The sequence below is a fragment of the Electrona antarctica genome (assembly GCF_951216825.1).
Source record: "Electrona antarctica genome assembly, chromosome: 15".
In the NCBI taxonomy this organism is placed as follows: Eukaryota; Metazoa; Chordata; class Actinopteri; order Myctophiformes; family Myctophidae; genus Electrona; species Electrona antarctica.
In genome coordinates, this window is record NC_136796.1 from 16515835 (window position 1) to 16535597 (window position 19763).

At 43.0% G+C, this 19763-nt stretch overlaps 1 protein-coding gene across 1 annotated transcript; it reads right to left on the minus strand.

Annotated features, from left to right (window-relative positions):
- Positions 1-1722: 1722 nt before the first annotated feature.
- On the minus strand, positions 1723-19203 carry LOC306937954 (uncharacterized protein; the record flags this gene model as incomplete). Its single annotated transcript, XM_079521977.1, has 5 exons — positions 1723-3979; positions 4211-4354; positions 9255-9398; positions 16131-17193; positions 18970-19203. The coding sequence occupies 5 exons, from the start codon at positions 19201-19203 to the stop codon at positions 2688-2690; spliced, it is 2877 nt and encodes a 958-aa protein (XP_079378103.1). The 3' UTR covers positions 1723-2687.
- Positions 19204-19763: the final 560 nt, after the last annotated feature.

The window sequence follows — 19763 nt, forward strand, 5'->3', positions numbered from 1 at the left end:
GTAGCCTATACATGTATGTAATCTGACACCACTGCCATATCAAGCACAATTAGTCATTACGTCATACGCTGGCACGGCGCATACACATCAAACGGCGACATACGCATCGAATCGCTGGACGAAAACTATTACTTGTGCGCTCTGCTTGCGCAAGTAATGATTAGTCAAGTGTGTATTTTTGAGGGGTGCTAGCCCCTCCTATATAGGTATATACAGGTTTAATGTTTGTCCATTGTCAACGCCATTGACAATGGACAGAGTAGGCCTATAATGATTGTTTAGTCACTAACACAAACATTAAATGCCATTAACAATAAAGAGTTTAATGTTTGTTTTACATCACCATTACATCACCTAATCATATAGCAACATGAGTTAGACTTTAATATATTAACGCCCCTCACTTCACACGGGTGTGATTTTTAACCAACCTGTCACATTTGAAACCACCAGTAGACTGCGTTGCTGTTCAATTCCTTGCCTCAAAAGGATAGCTTCGTCCTCATACTCTGTAAGGATTCTTGCAACGGTCCCAAATATCTCTTCAGCAGCTGCAGAGAGTCGCTCATTGACCAAGGACTTCAGTGTTTGCAGTATAGCCATTTCTCGAAGTTAACTCTCTGTGTTCTTGACTTAAAGACCAATATCTCTTAACAACTTGCAGTGACACCAAACAGAACAGAGCCCTGCTATAAGTACCCACAGAGGGTGTATCAGATGGCCCAATCAGAGAGAGAGAGAGAGATGGGGGGCACACATCTAGACAGAAACTGAGCAGTAATTTGACTCCCCCCCGCCCCCACTTAACCTTTCAAGTTGTCTGTCTGTCTGTCTGTCTTAAAACTAAAGTATGGGCGCCAATATTGTGAGTCCATGTTTCATTGGTTCCTGTTACAGGATACAAAGTGTGTGTATAAGCTTGTTCCCCATGCAGTCAGAGCAGTACACTATCATTTGCTTATTTGCTTATCATTACTTAAAAGCCCAGGCAACCCAGCCTTAAAGGGGAATTTCTCCCTAAACCTTTTTTTACCAAAGTAAGTTGATAATTATGTATATTGACAAAAAAATTGGGCTGCAGCTGGAGATGAAGCTGGGGCTGGAGGGGTCTAACGCTAGAACTCCTATTCAATCGCGCAGTTGGTTTTTGTTCACATCTGTTCTAGATGATGTGACAGCAACACTCCATGCATTGTTGACACTGCACTCTTTCTGGTCTACGTGAGCTGATGTTAGACCCCCCCAGCAGCAGCTCCAGCCCCAGCTCCACTATATCTTTATTTTATTTTTTTATATATTTTTACTAGGGAGGAATTCCCCTTTAAACCTGCATAATGCCTGCACTAAAATAATTACACCCACTCCTTTACACGTTAACACCCCCCCCACACAGTGACATTGTTGATGTGGTAATGGTTTATGAACAGTAAGCCCAATGAGCCATTTGCATTACCATCTCTACCCTGACTGTGTGTGTATGTGTGAAACAGTGTGGACAGGTGTGATCTGGCATTACCATTGATGGGCCTTTCTGGGCAAAACAGTAGTAGGTTGGTATGTTTTTTTGTGTTGTGTTTGTGTGACCTGGGCACTAAGGCCCGGACACAGAACACCAGACTACGCCACTCTGGAAGTTTCATGCAGAGAATATATGATACACATTGAATACCCACAGGGTTGAAATAAAGGGGAGCAGAGACGTGCGTTTCCAGTTATACAAAACATATCGTTTCGTTTTATTTATAAATCAAGGCAGCATAAAGGCAGCATTACATTCACTGTAAGAAGATCATGGGTTAGAACATGTATATAAATTACAAAATACTAGTTAATGACTTAATTACCAAACCAATCCATATCAAAGTCAATATGAAAAGGGATTACAAATGACATTTAGGGGCCTATGTGCTATACTATACCAGTAGCAGGGTTTTTAAAGGGTGTCAACAAAATAACACAAATAACCAATATAATAGGGACAAAAACAGCAGAGGCAAAGAGCTCCTCCTCAAATTAAGAGGGCCACACTAGGCCATGACATCAGTGCTCCTTACGACATGTGGTAGGAAGAAAGAAGCAGCCTATCAAAACTAGTTTTTGCTCAAAACTTACATTTATCAAAACACATGAAACCGTGCATACTGCAGTGCATACCATCAATGAGTCTCTTGCACCTAAACCACCAGGCAACCACAACAAGCCAGCTACGCTAATGGCCGGGTGTGGCTCCATTTTATTCAGTCAGCAGCCAGGTGTCACAGCTGTCCTGAATATGGGTGATTGAGGGGTCACATCACAGGTCTAGGAAAGCTCAACTCACTACCTTTGCATAATGCTCAATACTTATGTTGATTAGATACAGCCATGTTTTTTCTATCATGGTACTCCATCATCAATACTAGGGTTACCATATTCTGAATTAACAAAAATGACACATGCTCGCGTGCATGTGCACGTTTGTTAGTACTGCCTAGTACTAACAAATACAGGGACCCCCTGTCTAATTACTAGGCAATCGCTGCTCATCTGAAAGGGCCTTAACAGTAGAATATCTGTACAGTGACGCTGTACAGATTCACTGTACTCACTACATACACTATAGAGTGCTATGTCTACATAATCTCCATTACAATCTCTCAATCTCTCCATTACAGTAACATGTCACATTCTGGTGTGGCAATACACACCTAGAGAGTCGAAACGTTGCATTTTTTGCCATTTAATGACGTAAGTCTCTTTGGAGCTCTAGAAACAAGTGTGCACTGCAGATGTTTCTTCTTCCTCTTTGATGTTTGCCTTGATGCCTCTTTTGGCTTTGCATGAGTCGTCAAGTGTGTTTTTAGATGAGATGACTGACCAAAGTCTTTACCACAAACGGTACAAGTAAATGGCTTTTCTCCTGTATGGGTTCTCATGTGAGTTCTTAGATGACCCATTTCACGACAGCCTTTTCCACAAACTGTACAAGTAAAAGGCCTTTCCCCTCTATGAAACTTCATGTGTACATTCAGTGCAGCCATTTGCGCACAGCCTTTGCCACAAACTGTACAAGTAAACGGCGTTTCCCCAGTATGAATCCTCATGTGTCTTACTTGATTAGCTATTTGGCTAAAACTTTTGCCACAAACTGTACACCTGAAGGGCTTTTCCCCTGTATGGGTCCTCATGTGTGTTTTTAGATGACCAGTTTCTCTAAACGCTTTACCACAAACTATACAAACAAAGGGTTTTTCACCTGTATGAGACCTCATGTGCATTTTTAATTCACCCTTGTGACGAACACCTTTGCCACAAATGGTGCAACTATAAGGCTTTTCTCCCCTATGAGTCTTCATGTGAGATTTTAGATGAGCCGGTTGGACAAAGCTATTTTTGCAAACTGTACAAGGAAAGGGCTTTTCTCCTGTATGAGTCCTCATGTGTAATTTTAGAACTTCCTTTTGACAAAAGTCCTTCGAACAAACCGTACAACTAAAGGGCCTTTCTCCTGTATGAATCATTATGTGCACTTTCAATGGTTGCATTCGTTTAAACATTTTACCACACTCTGTGCAACTAAAGGATTTATTCTCTGTATGACTTCTCATGTGTGATTGTAGATGACCAATTTGACTAAAACCTTTGCTACAAACTGTACAAGCAAAGGGCTTTACCCCTGTATGAGTCCTCATGTGTATTTTTAGAACATCCATTCGACAAAAGCATTTCCCACAATCTTTACACGCAAAGGGCTTTTCTCCAGTATGAATCTTTACATGCACCTTCAGATGTTGCTTATTATTAAACCCTTTGCCACATTCTGTACAACTAAAGCTTGTCTTTCCTTTGCAGAGGAGCTGCTTATCACTAGTTGGTTGTGATGTGTCTTCATCAGCTTGTGCTTTCACCTCCTCTCTTGTTTTCCTTTCCTTCTTCCTTCTGGGGTTCCTCACCTGCTGTTCAAGGGAAAGCTCTTTACACAAAGGAAGGCGCAGGGGATCTGGGAAATATATAAAATGAGAGAACAGCATATTATTCTGCCATTCTTTCAGTGTTCCCTCAGTTTTATAACCTTGATAGTTGCAAGACATTCTGCTCCAAAAGCATCATTAATTTCCAAAACATGTTTTTTTTATATGAAACGGTCATTAATTTCCAAAACATAAATTCTCATTTATATGAAACAAAGTAATTAATACTTAATTAGCAACATTAAGGAAATAGTACATACCTATCCTGTACAACTTTACTACCGGTAGCCTCCTTGCATCAAGCAGTCCACGTCCCTGGTCCATCTCTTGCTGTTCCTCTGACAGCGTTGAATATGTTTTGGAGGCCATCTCTCCTGATACTGTAGACGTCTCCCTGTGGTAGTCTGTGGAAATCACCAGTAGAAATAACCTTTAGTTATGTTCAGAGAAGATCCCTTAAGGCAGCGGTTCCCAAACTGTGGTGCGCGAGTGGCCACCAGGGGGTGCGTGACATGAAAAGGTTAATGGCGGACAGTTTATGGTGTTATTTAACACAAATAGCAAAATCGGTAAAACACCGTTTTATGGAGCTGTATAGAGCCGCAGCCGCTCCGTGTCTCACACTCACACGAGAGAGAGAGTGCAGTCAACATTCCAGCCCCCCGCTCCTCCCCCTCCCCTCACACATGCACAGCGGCAGATTCTTTAGTTTTAACTCAAGACAAGACCTCTTACTTTGTCCATGCTTTGCTGTTGTATCTTTAGTTAACCAAACTAAAATCCAGTAATCCACACGTGTCAGAAGGCTATGTTAACCAGGAACACTGTGCAGTGCAAGCTAAGTAATGAACAACACCAGCTGGAAATGCTTCAGTCGTTAATTGTGTGTGTGTGTGTGTTAGAGATGCAACCGATCCGATATTATATCGGGATCGGCCTCCGATCCAGCTTAATTAATGTATCGGAGATCGGATTTGACGCCACCGATACACGCTCCGATACAGGAGGGGGAAACGTGTTTAATGTTTACTACAGTCCGTTCTGCACAGACAGTGCAGTGAGCGAATCCAACCTCCAGTATGTACAGACTGCAAACAGAGACTATAGAAAAAAAGACCCACTAAGGTGCAATATGCAAGAGAATGGAATCACTTACAGACTTAACAGTATTAGAAGTATAAAGTTTACCCGTCGTCGCACGGATCAGTCAAGTCACTTTATGCGCAGTTGTGTGGTGGAGACTCGATCATCTCCACACCACAGCTGCGTTCTGACATTGTTGTTGATGATCTTGCTCTTGTAATCCATTCTTCTGCTATATATTAACTGCACACACGTGCTGTTTAGCGCTATGTGATTCAATCTTTGTAACTTTATTATTGCCATTGGAAATGCTGCTGTGACGATGATGAAGAATAAGCGCACGTCGTCGTCGCGGTTAAATCCGTCTTTATATAATTGGCTCAGTTATCAAACCATGACATTGTTGTCAGAACTCAGAAGCTCAAATATTGATTCAGATTGTAAGTTTAGTGCAATTCTTAAGACAAAGACAGAGTTTGCAAACTAAAGTTGCATAAACACAACACCAGCACCATAACAAACGTCCTGAGACCTGAGGTATTTTTTTTCTCCCCGAGTTCTGTCGGTAAGGCTCAAGGCTTGTTAGCCAGGCTATTTTGTCACATGATAGCGCAGCTGATTCCAGGCATCACATTAGGGGTAAAAGGTACCACTGTACATAGCAATAATAATAATTACTATTATTATTATTAATAGACCATAGTATTAATTAACAGGTTACATGCAGGCATCACTTTAGGGGTAAAAAGGTACCTTTGCACATAATAATAATAATAATAAAAAAAAAACATACTATTAATTAACAGGTTGCCATTTCCTTAAGGTTTACAGGTTAAACACTTCTTATTCTTATTTTTAAACACTTAACCATAAACATCCCCTCTTTGAATTTAAATGTAAGGCATTTGTACATTATTTGCTATTTAGAGATATGCTGTGTATTACACCCTTGTGTAACATTACACAACAAACAATATTAATAGTATGACTGCTCTATTATTTGAAGCCTATTCTACAATTAAAAAAATCACACCCGTGTGAAGTGAGGGGCACTCTTATCATTGTACATCATCATGACGTAACATGTCTATTTGCTCAGACACTATGATGTAAATTCTCCATTCATTGTCAACAGGAATTTAATGTTTGTGTAAGACAAAAATCTACACTTAGCTGAATATAGGAGGGGCTTGCGCCCCTCAAAAATAAGGGGACTTCCCTCAAGTCAAACCACTCGTTAGTCAGACCCATGCTGCGGGTTACAAATCATCGTGGCTTGGGTTAGGTTAGGGTTTAGGATAGTGTTAATAATGGTCTGACTAAATTGAGATCTCTAACCAATGCCACGCTACCAAAAATAATGTCAATGCGCATTTTGTATTACATTTTTATGCTTTGTAAAATATCGGATATCGGGAGTGTATCGGGAAATTTCAAAAATTAATATATCGGATCGGATCGGAATTGAAAAATCAGTATCGTTGCATCTCTAGTGTGTGTGTGTGTGTGTCAATCTCCCTGAAATGAAACTGAAAGGATGCGCAGGACTAATAATGCACAATATATATATATATATATATATATAAAATTGTATTTACATTTTCCGGCCAAATAGAACATTGGGGGGTGCATCAGCTAGGTAAGGGGGAAATAGGGGGTGCACGACCAAAAAGGTTTGGGAACCGCTGCCTTAAGGGATTCAACATTGCACTGGTAGATGTATGTTCAAACAAAACTGTTGATCTGTTGTAAATCTTAACTCGCTGCCACCATTGACTAAGGTGCTGCAACCTATTTGCCGACGGATGCAGCAGCATCTTATTTAATTAGCAGGAAGTGAAAATCAGAACTAATCTGCCGGTAGTTGATTTCACTTGAATCAGAATCGTTAATATACTAACCGCGACATAGCGCTGATTTTTTAATGAGCTCCTAACTCCGACATCCTACCCTGTTATGTAAAGCCCTTTGTGACTATGTCTTGAAATGTGCTATATAAATAAATTCATTATCATTATCGTTATCCTGCTCAATCACCTGAATCTGAGCCTCAATTCCGAGATCTCGGCCATTATGCAGCAGCCATCTTGCTACAGTCAAATACACTGAGCCGAGTGTTGCCTAGCGACATGGAACGCTACCGTACATTCTTAATCAATAAATATATAAAAAGACGTCCTAAGACGTTCCTGGCAGCGAGAAGTTAATAAAAAATCCAATAAAATACTAATCACGAAAAAAGTGAGTTTATGTTATTTATCTAATTGATGTTCTATCCTCAACATGGGGAGAGGGTATACATTTTGGCACAGAGAGATACTAGTCACGTGAGAGAGACTCAGTAGAGTCGCTGCTTCTTCGCCTGGAAAGGAGTGTCTCCCTAGAAGGCACATCCCACTGGGAGGAGACCCCCGGGCAGACCAAGGATGAGATGGAGGGATTACATCGACTTGCTGGCCTTGGAACGCCTCTGCATCAACTCTTGAGAGTGTAAAATTGAACCAAATGGACCCACTTGGTTTCATTTTACACTCTCAAGAGTTAAAGATCTATAAGGGTTCATTTGGTTACCAAATCTCCATCACTTAGCTGGGGACCACCCGGAACCCCCTCAAGGACCACTGGTTCAGAACCACTGCTTTTCAAGGGGAACGTTACCGTACATTCTTAATCAATAAATATATAAAAAGACGTCCTAAGACATTCCTGGCAGCGAGAAGTTAATAAAAAATCCAATAAAATACTAATCACGAAAAAAGTGAGTTTATGTTATTTAGCTAATTGATGTTCTATCCTCAACATGGGGAGAGGGTATACATTTTGGCACAGAGAGATACTAGTCACGCGAGAGAGACTCAGAGTAGAGTCGCTGCTTCTTCGCCTGGAAAGGAGCCAGCTTAGGAGGTTCGGGCATCTGGTTAGGATGCCTCTCGAGCGTCTCCCTAGAAGGCACATCCCACTGGGAGGAGACCCCCGGGCAGACCAAGGATGAGATGGAGGGATTACATCGACTTGCTGGCCTTGGAACGCCTCTGCATCAACTCTTGAGAGTGTAAAATTGAACCAAATGGACCCACTTGGTTTCATTTTACACTCTCAAGAGTTAAAGATCTATAAGGGTTCATTTGGTTACCAAATCTCCATCACTTAGCTGGGGACCACCCGGAACCCCCTCAAGGACCACTGGTGGTCCCCGGACCACTGGTTCAGAACCACTGCTTTTCAAGTTTTAAATACTCTTAACATGGGAGAATGCTTGCTTTATTGCAAATGCCATGGAAGAGGGAAAAAATGCTGAAATCATAAACCACACACACACACACACACACACACACACACACACACACACACACACACGAGAGCCTCCCGCCTGCCTCTCTCTCTCTCTCCTGCAAGCACACAGTCAGGCTGTCAACATTAGCTTTAGCAGTCATTAGCATGGTCTGTGTAGCATCAAGCTTTCAAAACTAACTGCTATGTTTGTCAACCAAAACTGTCAGAGTTTTGCTTTTGCCCAATGACCACTTCAAAGAGCTTCTGATCTTACACATTGTGGATCAAATTAATTAATAACGAGCCCAACGGAGGCATTCAGCCTAGCTGACGACTGCTCACTGCTCAACTGTGTCCACACTCTACACTCCACACCCCGGCCGCACAGGCTCAGGCTGACGGACTGAGTGGGAATGAGAGAGGCAGGGCTATTGGAATCTCACAGTGTGTGTCTCTCAGCCGTTCTGTCAAACTTCACGTGCATTAATCGCGCGCTAATTATATAAAAAAAGCTTGTAGACCGGCTATTTTCACATTTATCTGTGGAACCGAGTCAAACTAAATGTAATGTCACAACTCAAGTGCTTGTCAGGGTAGGTCCACAGTTCAAATTCTACATTTCCACAATGTTTGCCTCTTTATGAGCTTATAGACCGGCTATTTTCACAACATTTATCTGTGGAACCGAGTCAAACTAAATGTAATGCAACAACTCAAGTGCTTGTCAGGGTAGGTCCACAGTTCAAAATTTCCACAATGTTTGGCTCTTTCATTTATTATTTGATTTCTTTTTTTAGATAATAAGAACAAGGTATTAACAAAACTTTGTTACATTGTCACTTGACTGTCCCCCCCCCCCCCCCCTCCAAATCATATGATATGGGGACCCCCACCACAGGTTGAAAACCACTGGTTTAAATCACCAGTTAAGGAAATATAAGTACATACTTATCCTGTACAGCTTTACTACCGGTTGCCTCCTTGCATCAAGCAGTCTATGTCCGTAGTCTATCCCTCGCTGTTCTTCTGACAATGTTGAATATGTTTTGGAGACCATCTCTCCTGATGCTGTAGCCGTCTCCCTGTGGTGGTCTGTGAAATACATAATCAGTAGAAATAACTTTTAGTTAATGTTTAGAGAAGATCACTGAATGGCTTCAACAACGCACTGGTAATTGTATGTTCAATCAAAATCACATTTTAATCAAATCAAGCAAAAACTAGGGATGTTAATAGTTAAGAAATGTATCAATTAAACTGAACAGTTCATTCTTAATTATTCTGTGGTTCTATCATTGGGTGGCTTTCTGTGAATGTAATGCTGTCTGCGCACGTGTGGCCAAGGAACGTACATACAGTACAAAGATGCAATTGCCTGGCCCTGTATCGTCAATGGTCAAATAAATACTTGATTAAGGAGGACTCCTAACGATATGGACCAGAGTTAAACTAATGTTAGCTCCCAAGCTAGCTAGTAGCTACCCTCGTCAGACAACACCACCACCATCCAGATCGGGTGGAAGCTGCTGATATCACTTTGCTTGTGCCCATGGATGGGAAATAGGATTTAAAAGGCTATGGAAGCGTGGATGAAAGCACAGATGTGTGCAATTATGTATCTGTGTGTGCACCCCATCTGACGACGAGTGGTTTATGCTGCTCGTGTGTTGTGACTGTCACGGGCTGCTGATGCATAGTTAAGAGCATGCGCCCGTCCTGCACTGGAAGTAGCAGATCTACAATATACCCGTCGCAATGCACAGCGCTTTGGGCTTGTACATCTGTGTTTTTCCCGCAGTTAGTTGAATTATATCGATTCACTTTAGGATCGAACCAACGTCTGATTCAGACGCTATTTTGACCGATCCAGACACACGTGCATCGATGTAGTCGCATCGTTAATGTTAAAATCGATTACCGATTCATATCGATATTTTTTCTGTTTCTTTCAATCGCCTGTATCTCCTATTCCAACAACAGTTGAACGGGACCCGTATCATTTACTAGTTTATGCTCACTTCCGGAAGTATTGAAATATGGCTTTTCAAAATAAGAGCTCAACTGGGAAAAATTCTGGCATGAATTAGATCCTAATTTGTCAATAAATGCTAGCAGGCTAAGTGTTAATAACACTATGGTACTTTCCATCCGTTCCCAGTTTTCCTCCGAGGTGGAAAGCCTGGTGAGGCGAGGTTACACGGGCAGACACAAAGATGAATGGGAATATCATTTGGAGCAGCTACACATCTTTGCATCGACATGTTGCTTCCTATAACAATGAATAATAGACTGTATCCTTGCGTCTGCCCGTGTTTAATGGTCAGGGTTTCACTGTCCACAGCAGGCAGACCTGTCAAAACTATGCCACCACCCTAAGTTCAAACCCACCTCTAGAATATTGCTTTCCCCAGCTATCTCATTCCACTGTTATTTTCCCTAATAAAGTTGTTTATTTGTTTTCTCATGTTCCCCTTGAAAAGCATCTTTAGGTACTCAGAGAAGCATTATATAAATAATATTAGTATCACTATTATTATTACTACTTGTTTTATTGCTTATGCTTATGTATAGTCACTATTCATTGATTCACTCGTATCCAAATCCATTTGAAAAAAAGCTTCTCATTGCTCAGGTCAAATAGGCCTATTGATATGCGATTAAAATGTGATTAATTGAGATGAATTAGTCCCAAGCCTATTCTTTATAGATCTAGCTTCAAATTAAAAATCTAAAAAAGGTTAATTAAGATCACACCGTATCGTATCGCATCAAATTCCATGAAATCGAAATCGCATCGATTTGGACTGAATCGAATCGTTCTGTATATAAAATGTATCGTCTCCGAATTGCATCGTAGCCCATGCGTATCGATACGTATTGAATCGTCTTGTAAGGGAGAGATGCACACCCCTAATTATTATGGTGCCGACGATCTAAGATGGGCGACCCAGTGTTGTGACAGCAACAGCTAGCTACCCGATGCTAACGTAAGTAGCATTATGGCTTGATCGATCGAAAGCTCTATAAAAGCGCAATTGCCATTGATCTACGGCAATGGCGTTAAGCGTAGCATTAAATACTAGGCTTTAATTGACCTAGATCTACAGCAATGGCGGTATAAGTGTTAAGGAATGTAATATGCCTTTTGTATTTTTCTCTATATCAGCAAAATGTAGATTTTTATGTTAGATAGAGGGAAATTAACGCAAAACAAAAACGGCGCTTATCAACTAACCGGTTAATCGATCAATAAGGTTATCAAAACGTATCAATTATAAATTAATGAATTAATTGATAATTCCCATTCCTAAATCAAACTGTTGCGGAGTGCTGTGATCTGGTGTAAAATCTTATTTAAAAAAAGTGTCAATGCTATATTAGTATGCTATCCTTATGCTTCACATGGGGAGGGCTAGGGCTGTCGCAATTATCGCATATCGCGCTATTACAAGTTGAAACCGCAAGGGGGCAGAAAAACCGCAGGATCCCTGACAGTGGGCCGATGGACGCCCTCCAGCGGCCGTCGCGGACGCAGCGAACGCAGCGAACGCGGAACCAACAATGCCAGTGGCACTGCCACATCCAGCCAAAAAAAAGGACTCTTGGTTAGAGACCTCTGCTGAGATCAATGAGCGATGCTCCTGCGCTGATTGTGCCCAAGAGAGTTCGAGCAGAAACCAAACTCACTTGCTATCTACAGAAGGAATGAATTACCAATGATGATCCTCGTCTGGTGGCGTGAAAACCAGGCTAGATTCCTTCTGCTTTCTAAAATCGCATGCAACATGTGTAGGCTATTTGTGCTATAAGTGCACCATCCGAGAGTTTTCAGTGCAGCGGGGAATATTGTTACTGTTCCGTTTGCTGCTTGTTATTAGGCTGATATAGTTGCTCCGTGAGTTTGGATGTAAAGAAGAGTTGTGTTAAGCTGTGTCATGTAAACACTGTCGTCTCTGCCATTTATAAAGCAACATAGTAAAGTAAAGCTTAGTGTAACTTTCGTTTATTAATAATGTATTTTTTTATTCATTTTAAAGGGGGCTTGAGAACTATATCGCACAGTATCGCATATCGCGCTTCTGAGCAACTTGATCAGAGTGTCAGTGTCAGAACACTCGGAAATGCTCCCATGAACATTAACCCATTTAGGACTGAGGCCGATTTTAAAAAGGCCTTCTAAATTCTGTTATGTTGCTATATACTAGTGTACATAGCAACAATGGGTTCCCGTGTTGAAGGGCAAAACTCGCCAAAATGGGGTTCCGGTCTTACATAGGTTAAATAAAACAAATAAGCATCAGTTCATGACATCAGTCTTGGCTATAACTCTTAGCATGTCTACCCCTGCTTCGACATAGTAAACAGGGGTAGAGATTTGCTACTGTTTTGGTCACAAATAATCCTGAAATGCAATCTGGGCAACATAAACATTGTATAGGGAGCACCTGTGCGACAATAATTGCTGAGGTGCAACCAAAATGGTATGTCGAGTGTACCCAAAACAAGCGCTCCTTGCCATCGGGGGGAAAAATGTGCCGAGCTTTATGTGTAATCTCACCGCTTGTCAGAAAGTTCATTATTATAAGTATTTTAAGTTGACAAAGGATCTGAGCCAGCTACGGAGGGAAAGACAAACGACGGTGTCTGTGAATGAGAAGAATCAATTTGTAACCTATTGAGAAATGTAATATGACAACATAAGAAAAAACCTGATCGGTGCGCACATCAGGAGTAGTCTATACGCAATATGGCCAATATCATGACAGACATACCCTCATATACGACACATTGCTATTATTCGTTTATAATTAAGAAAGTCAAATTATAGATATTTGCTACCTCAGTGACAGTCTCAGTAAAGAGATAGATGAATGAGGGACAAACAGCCACCAGGACACTACATTTTAAATCCTGGACCCAGCTTATTGCATAAAGACTCAGTGGTTGTTTACCATGTGTTTTAAGGGTATTTTAACATTTTATGTTACTTTAAAAAAAAAATTGTTGTAGCACCAGTGCTAGTGAATGCTGGACCCTGAAGCCAAGACTGCAGACGTCCCTTGACGGGTGCTACACCAGAATGCTGCGTGCAGTACTTAACATCAGCAAGACTGTACATGTTACTAACAAGACTCGCTATGAGGGATTACCAAAGGTGAGCCAGAAAATAGCCAGGAGAATGAGACTAGCAGGACACTGCCAAAGGCATCAAGAACTGCCAGCCAGCAAACTGGTGCTCTGGGAACCAATACACGGGCATCGATCACGATGACGTCCCACGCTAACATACGTGGATGTACTGAGCGATGCAGGAGCGCAAAGTACCAACGAACTGGCCAGATGTATTAGAACCGGGATGACTGGAAACGACGATGGAGGGCTCGTCTGAGGACGACCTAGAGAGAGTGCTACCAAGTAAAACAAATCTGTCAGGTTATCCGATGACCTGACGAAGATGTAATTAAAGATGGAGTGCCGTGATTTGTGTTTTTCTTTTTTGTATAGGTTTATGGAGTTAACATTAAAGGACCACTTCATCACTTTTCAACCTATCTTCATATAATACGTCCTCACTAATAATCAGTGATGTAAATAGGTTTTCAATGTAATGGGTCCCGGGATGCACAGGTGGTCATTCGAATGAGTCCCAAAAAATCCTTATGAGTCCCAAAAAAAATCACACCTGTGTGAAGTGAGTGGTGCAACTACGTGAGGGGGTTCGCGGGGGGGGGGGAGTTCCAGACCCCCAGGAATGCACCCAGGGGGCCGGGCCGGTTCCGGCGTGCCGCGCCGCGTCCGAAACGGTTGAGAAATGACAGAGTTACCGTGTGGCGGTCCCTCTACTGTACTGTACTGTACTGTCACTGTAATGTATTGGCACCCCCCGAAAGCATCATATATACAGTTAATACGTGCGTGTGTGTTTGTGTGTGCGTTAGGTTGCGCACAGATGGTGAAAAACAACCATGGTATTTTTGTGCTCATACCCAGACACCAAGACACACACATAGCTCTGTAAGGGAGTGGTTGCACCACTTAATAATAATAATAATAATAAAACATTTTTTATAAAAAATATATATAAAAATATCAAATAGGCCTATACAGTATATGTTTTATGTAGGCTAGTAGTATTAGCAAGCACAACTCAGTAAGAAATACTAACCAAAAGCAGTTGCAATTATTGTACTGTAATTATTGTAATGCAAATAGGCTTGCCATTGTGGATGTAAAATAATGTCGTGTTTCTTTGGAAAAGTGGAACTTAGAAGTCACTTGAGTCCCTGTCTACAGGGAAGAATCCAATGGCCTGCCCTACACAGTACACACGCATACACACAAGACAAGAGACAAAAGAGAAGCGTTTATACAGCTGCCATTAATAGTGCCGTTGATTGCCAATTCAAGTCAAGTCAAGGGACCAGGGTCAGGGTCAACGAGGCTCGTTAACCAGCTGATTCATATTTGCGTTGAAAGCGCATCCACCGAGCTCAAAGCAAGTTGGAGTGACAAGCGAGCGGAGCAACACACTAAAATGTGTGTTGTGGATTTATTTTGGCCGGTCAATTTGAAATAAAAAGGTTAGTACTAGCAGACCTGTATACAGTATGTATAACGATCAATATTATTCCAGAGTGGTCCAAGAAATACGTTTAAAACGATCGAGGGCTCATCATGTCGTGTCTCTCTCTCTCTCTCTGTGTGTGTGTGTGTGTGTGTGTGTGGGGGGGGAACAGTGTGTGACCGAAAGAGTGCTAGACTTCCACATAGAACAGTGTGTGACCGAAAGAGTGCTAGACTTCCACGTAGAACAGTGTGTGACCGAGAGAGTGCCATAGTCTTCAGTGCAGCCAGGATAAAGTTGCGTCCTATGGACGCAGAGGCTGTTGGTGTATTGCGTCCCATAACTATAAAGTGCGTTTTGGGACGAAAAATGCACCCTATTTACATTACTGAATAATCATGATAAAATAGCACAATATTTTCTACTCTGATGGGGAATCCAAGCTAATAGAAACGCGATGCGAAAATGGAAGCCAACGTTCTCACGATAATAAGAATCGAAATATATTTGTAAAAAAATCTTGTTCTGCCTACAAGTGACATCTGCCTAACGATGATGTCACTGGTGGAAGGGTTGCTGAACTGCCCACATCCCTCTTATGAGACACAGACTGAGTAGAAGAAAAATTGTGCCATTTTATCATGATTATTAGTGAGGACCTATTATATGAAGATAGGTTGAAAAGTGGTGAAGTGGTCCTTATTTAATAGACCCCCAAGTGTATTCAAATGTCTACCCTGTGTATTTTGGGGTTCTTCCTGAAAGCTGAAAGCCTTTGAGCCAAACGGCTCCATAGAGGCTATGCAAATGCAAAAAGTGAATGGCAAATTGAGTGGCAAAGTGAGTGACAAAGTGAGTTTAATGTTGTTTAATGCAATCAAATACAACTTTTCTGTTTGGATGTAAGCGCTGTCAAGGCCAGAAAGTAGTTTTTTGCCACTCAGTAGGCGTTCCCGCATATCTTCTGGGTTTGATGATGATGTCACACGCATACCCGCTATAGAAATACACCACTTTAGTGACATCATCGATTCATCATAACCCTAACCCCTCCTCCATTATCATACACCTGGGGGCGAGGCTTAAGTTCAGGTTGGTGGTGATAAGGTGAAAACCAGGTATACTTAATTAACTTAAAATCATAATTTTAACACTTTCTGTACACTTTCGCAAAACATCTTCCTCCTAGTATGATCATAGTACATGATGATCATGTTTTTTTGTTAGAAGCTTGGATTTCTCTGTGTGATTGACCTTACCTCCAGAGCTGTCACTGAGGCTCTTGTCTTCGCCCCCCTTTGCTTCAGGCCCCTCCCCGTCAGCCTTGGAGGGGTAATCGGGAGCCACACACACGTCTTTAGGCTGAGACTGGGAACCATGGTCGTTGGTGGACACCTTGATTAATGCTGACTGAGAACCGTTCCTCTGTTGCTGTGTCGACGACGGCAATGCGTCCTCTTTCTCAAGTGGCACGGGATTTATCTCGCTTTCAAACCCCAAGACGAGGCTGCTGCCCTCCTCCTCTCTCCCTACCATCTCCATGGGCTCAGGGTTTAACACCAGACTCTGGGAGAGAGCCAGGGCCAGAGCCGAGCCCTCATGCCCCAATGTGTTCTCTCCTTTCTTTACCATCCGCTCCTCCTTCTCTTTTTCTTCTCCAGCCTCGCCTCCCTCACCTATCACGTCTTGGTCTAGTGACAGAAACTCACTGGGAACAGTATAGCATTGTCCACACTTTAGCAACGCCTGAGTGTTTAACTCGTTCTCTGTAATGCTAGCGGAGTCCCCACTTGACGTCAGAGAGAACACACACTGGGACACTGAGGCTAAACTATCGCCTGTGTCGGTCGGAGGGGTCTGCTGGGCACAGCTGCTGGCCGGCGCGTCTACCACGTCCAACTTGAGCCGAGCACCTTTCACTTTGACCGCAGGGCTGCTTATTGGGCAACTGCGACCGGCGTGACTTGCGTTCACACTTGTTACATCCCTGGCCATCTGCATAGATTCCCGCACTTCTGACCTCTGTGATGGAGAGCGTTCCTCCGTCCTGACACCTCCACCTCTGTGTTTTAACGAGGACGCTTTGGGTGAGGCAGCCGTTTTTGGGGCGAAGGAGGAGCCGCTGTTGTGCTCACTCCTCTGACTGCAGTGGCGTGACATAACAGAGCGGCTAGTGTCAATGTCGAGCGCTTCGTCCAGATGGTCAGTGGACGGACTTGACTCAACGGGCAGCGATTGTGTCACCGGCTTCCTTTGTGTGTCTTGTGGAGCCACACTGCTGCTACTCACAGCTGCCAGGCTCTGGTTTGTGACAAGCACATCCTGGGAAGGAAACAGAACAGAGAAATAAATCATGTTATGAAGAAATCGTGAAGGTATTGTGCCATGTTGTGGCGTTAAAGAGCAACTTAAGGTCTTTACACACAATTTTTCATGCGGAAAATTTGCTTAAAAAATCCTCATAAAGTCAATGCAAGCTTCCACATCAGCAACAAATTTCCACAGAGCAAAAATGCGGCTATTATTTTTTCGCACTGCTGTCGAATTTTGCGAACATTTGCTGCCGACTGCTAAACCTTCCATCTTGGCCTCCCTCCACTGGGTTCCAGTCAAATAATACATTATTTTAAAGATGAAGTGCCGTGATTTTTGTAATTTCCCCCCCAGTTTTTCATGCATTTATGAGGTGACAGTACTTCATTAGACCTCTTGGTGTGGTTTTTATGTGCAGTGATTGTATGCCCTTTGTATTTAGGGTTTCTTCCTGGAGGCTGAAACCTTGACAGTCAAATGTGTCAATGAAAAAACCAGTGATATAGTGACAACCACAATATCCTCCCCTAACCCCTCCCCCTTTATCATACAACAAACAGCTGTGGGTGTGGCTTCAGTTCAGGTGGATCACTACCCATCACCACCCACCAGGCATACTTAATGAAAATAATAAAAATGACATTTTAACAAATACTATACACAAATCGTCCTCCTTACATAATAATAATACATGATGATCATGTTTTAGGGTGGGAAAAAATCATGGCACTCCAACTTTAAGAACTTACTATTTGTTTATAATCTAACACTGACACTGTCAAATTAGCCTGTGATTTACAACACACAATTACCTACCTCAACACTTTTAAACACTTTTTTAAAACACAGTTTTATGCAGGCCCGGTTCTTCCTACAGGCCGACGAAGCGGCGGCTTCGAGCGCCATGGGGGAGGGGCGCCAAAAAAAAAAAAAAAAAACATTTTTTTTTTTTTTTTTTACTCTGTCCCAACTCTGTCTGCCCAGTGTCCCCCCAGTGCCCCCCCAGTGCCTCCCCAGTGCCTCCGCAGTACCTCCCCAGTGTCTCCCCAGTGCCAGTGTCCCGCCAGTGCCTCCACAGAGCCTCCCCAGTGTCCCCACAGTGCCTCCCCAATGGACCCCCAGTGCCTCCACAGTGTCCCCACTGTCCCCCCAGTGCCTCCACAGTGTCTCCTCAATTTTTGGGACGGAGTAAAGGAGTAAAGGAGTCAAGGCCTTGACTGCGCATGCTCCACACATTTGCTTTGTTTCACCCATGCTTTCACCCCCCCCCCCCCTACTGTTTAAATGACCACTTCACCACTTTCTACTCGATCTGTGTCATATGGGAGGGCTGTTACAGTGTGTTCTATAGTCTACAGCTCCTCTACCCTGCATGTGGTGTCAGTCACACACACACACACACACACACACGCACGCACACACACACACACACACACACACACACACACACACACACACACACACACACACACACACACCGTCACTCAACCCCATGGACTGGATCAGTATAGTGAAAAAGCCAGACAAATTGAGACTTTGACTTTGCATCAACCCAAATAAGCTCTGAAATGGTCCCATTGCATTATGCACACCTAGGATGACGTGCTGTATAAATAAGCTACCAAAGGCCTTGTATATTCACCCTCGTGGACGCACGTGACGCATTTCTACAGTGCCGCTTGGATGAAGAGAGCAGGCTGCCTGATGATGGCATTCTGGACACTGTGGGGTAGAAAACGTTGGCTGAAACTCCCTTTCGGTGTGTCAGTTTCTCCTGAGCTGTACCAAAGGAAGCAACATAAACTGCTGGTTGGATTGAAGGGGATTGAACCCATAGCTGATGATATCCTCATAGTCGGCTGTGGGGACACAGAGGATGAGGCCAATCACGACGATGACACAAACCTCATCGCTCTGATGGACCGATGCAGAGAAGTAAAGCTGAGTGTGACTGAGCCGGTGAAAGACTGTCTCAACTCTCAAGGCTGACCCTGACAAGATCAGGGCAGTTCTGGACATGCCCGCAGACGCAAAAGGGGTCCATTTGGGTTTGTGAATTATTTGTCCAGATTCATGCCACGCTTGTCAGACGTATGTGAACCACTGAGGAGACTGCTCGACAAAGACGTGCCGTGGCACTGGCTGCCTCAACAAGCCAGGTCACCATACAAAGCGACTCCAGTCTGTGGCAGGTCTGGGCTGTTGCTTGCACCAGGAGGCACAGCCTGTCGCGTTCGGCTTCCGGGCATTGACCCAAACAGAGCAAAACTACGCACAGATTGAAAAGATGGCCACCATGGTGTGAGCATGAGCGTTTGCTGAAGCCTCAGTCTGTACTATACTATTACTATTAGGCCTTTTTGCTGCTCCTATTTTAAATCCTGACTATACACAGCTTTACTTTGATAACCCAGCTTTAAGAATCTGACTCTAGTAGCTCAAGTTAGCTCAGTGTATCTGTCTAACTGCACTGACTACTGACTGCAATACCACCTGCTGATCATGGATGAAGCCATCTCCAACTAAGCCATCTGGGCTGCCCTACAGCAAATGAAGGCTGAAATGATTTCCCATTTCGA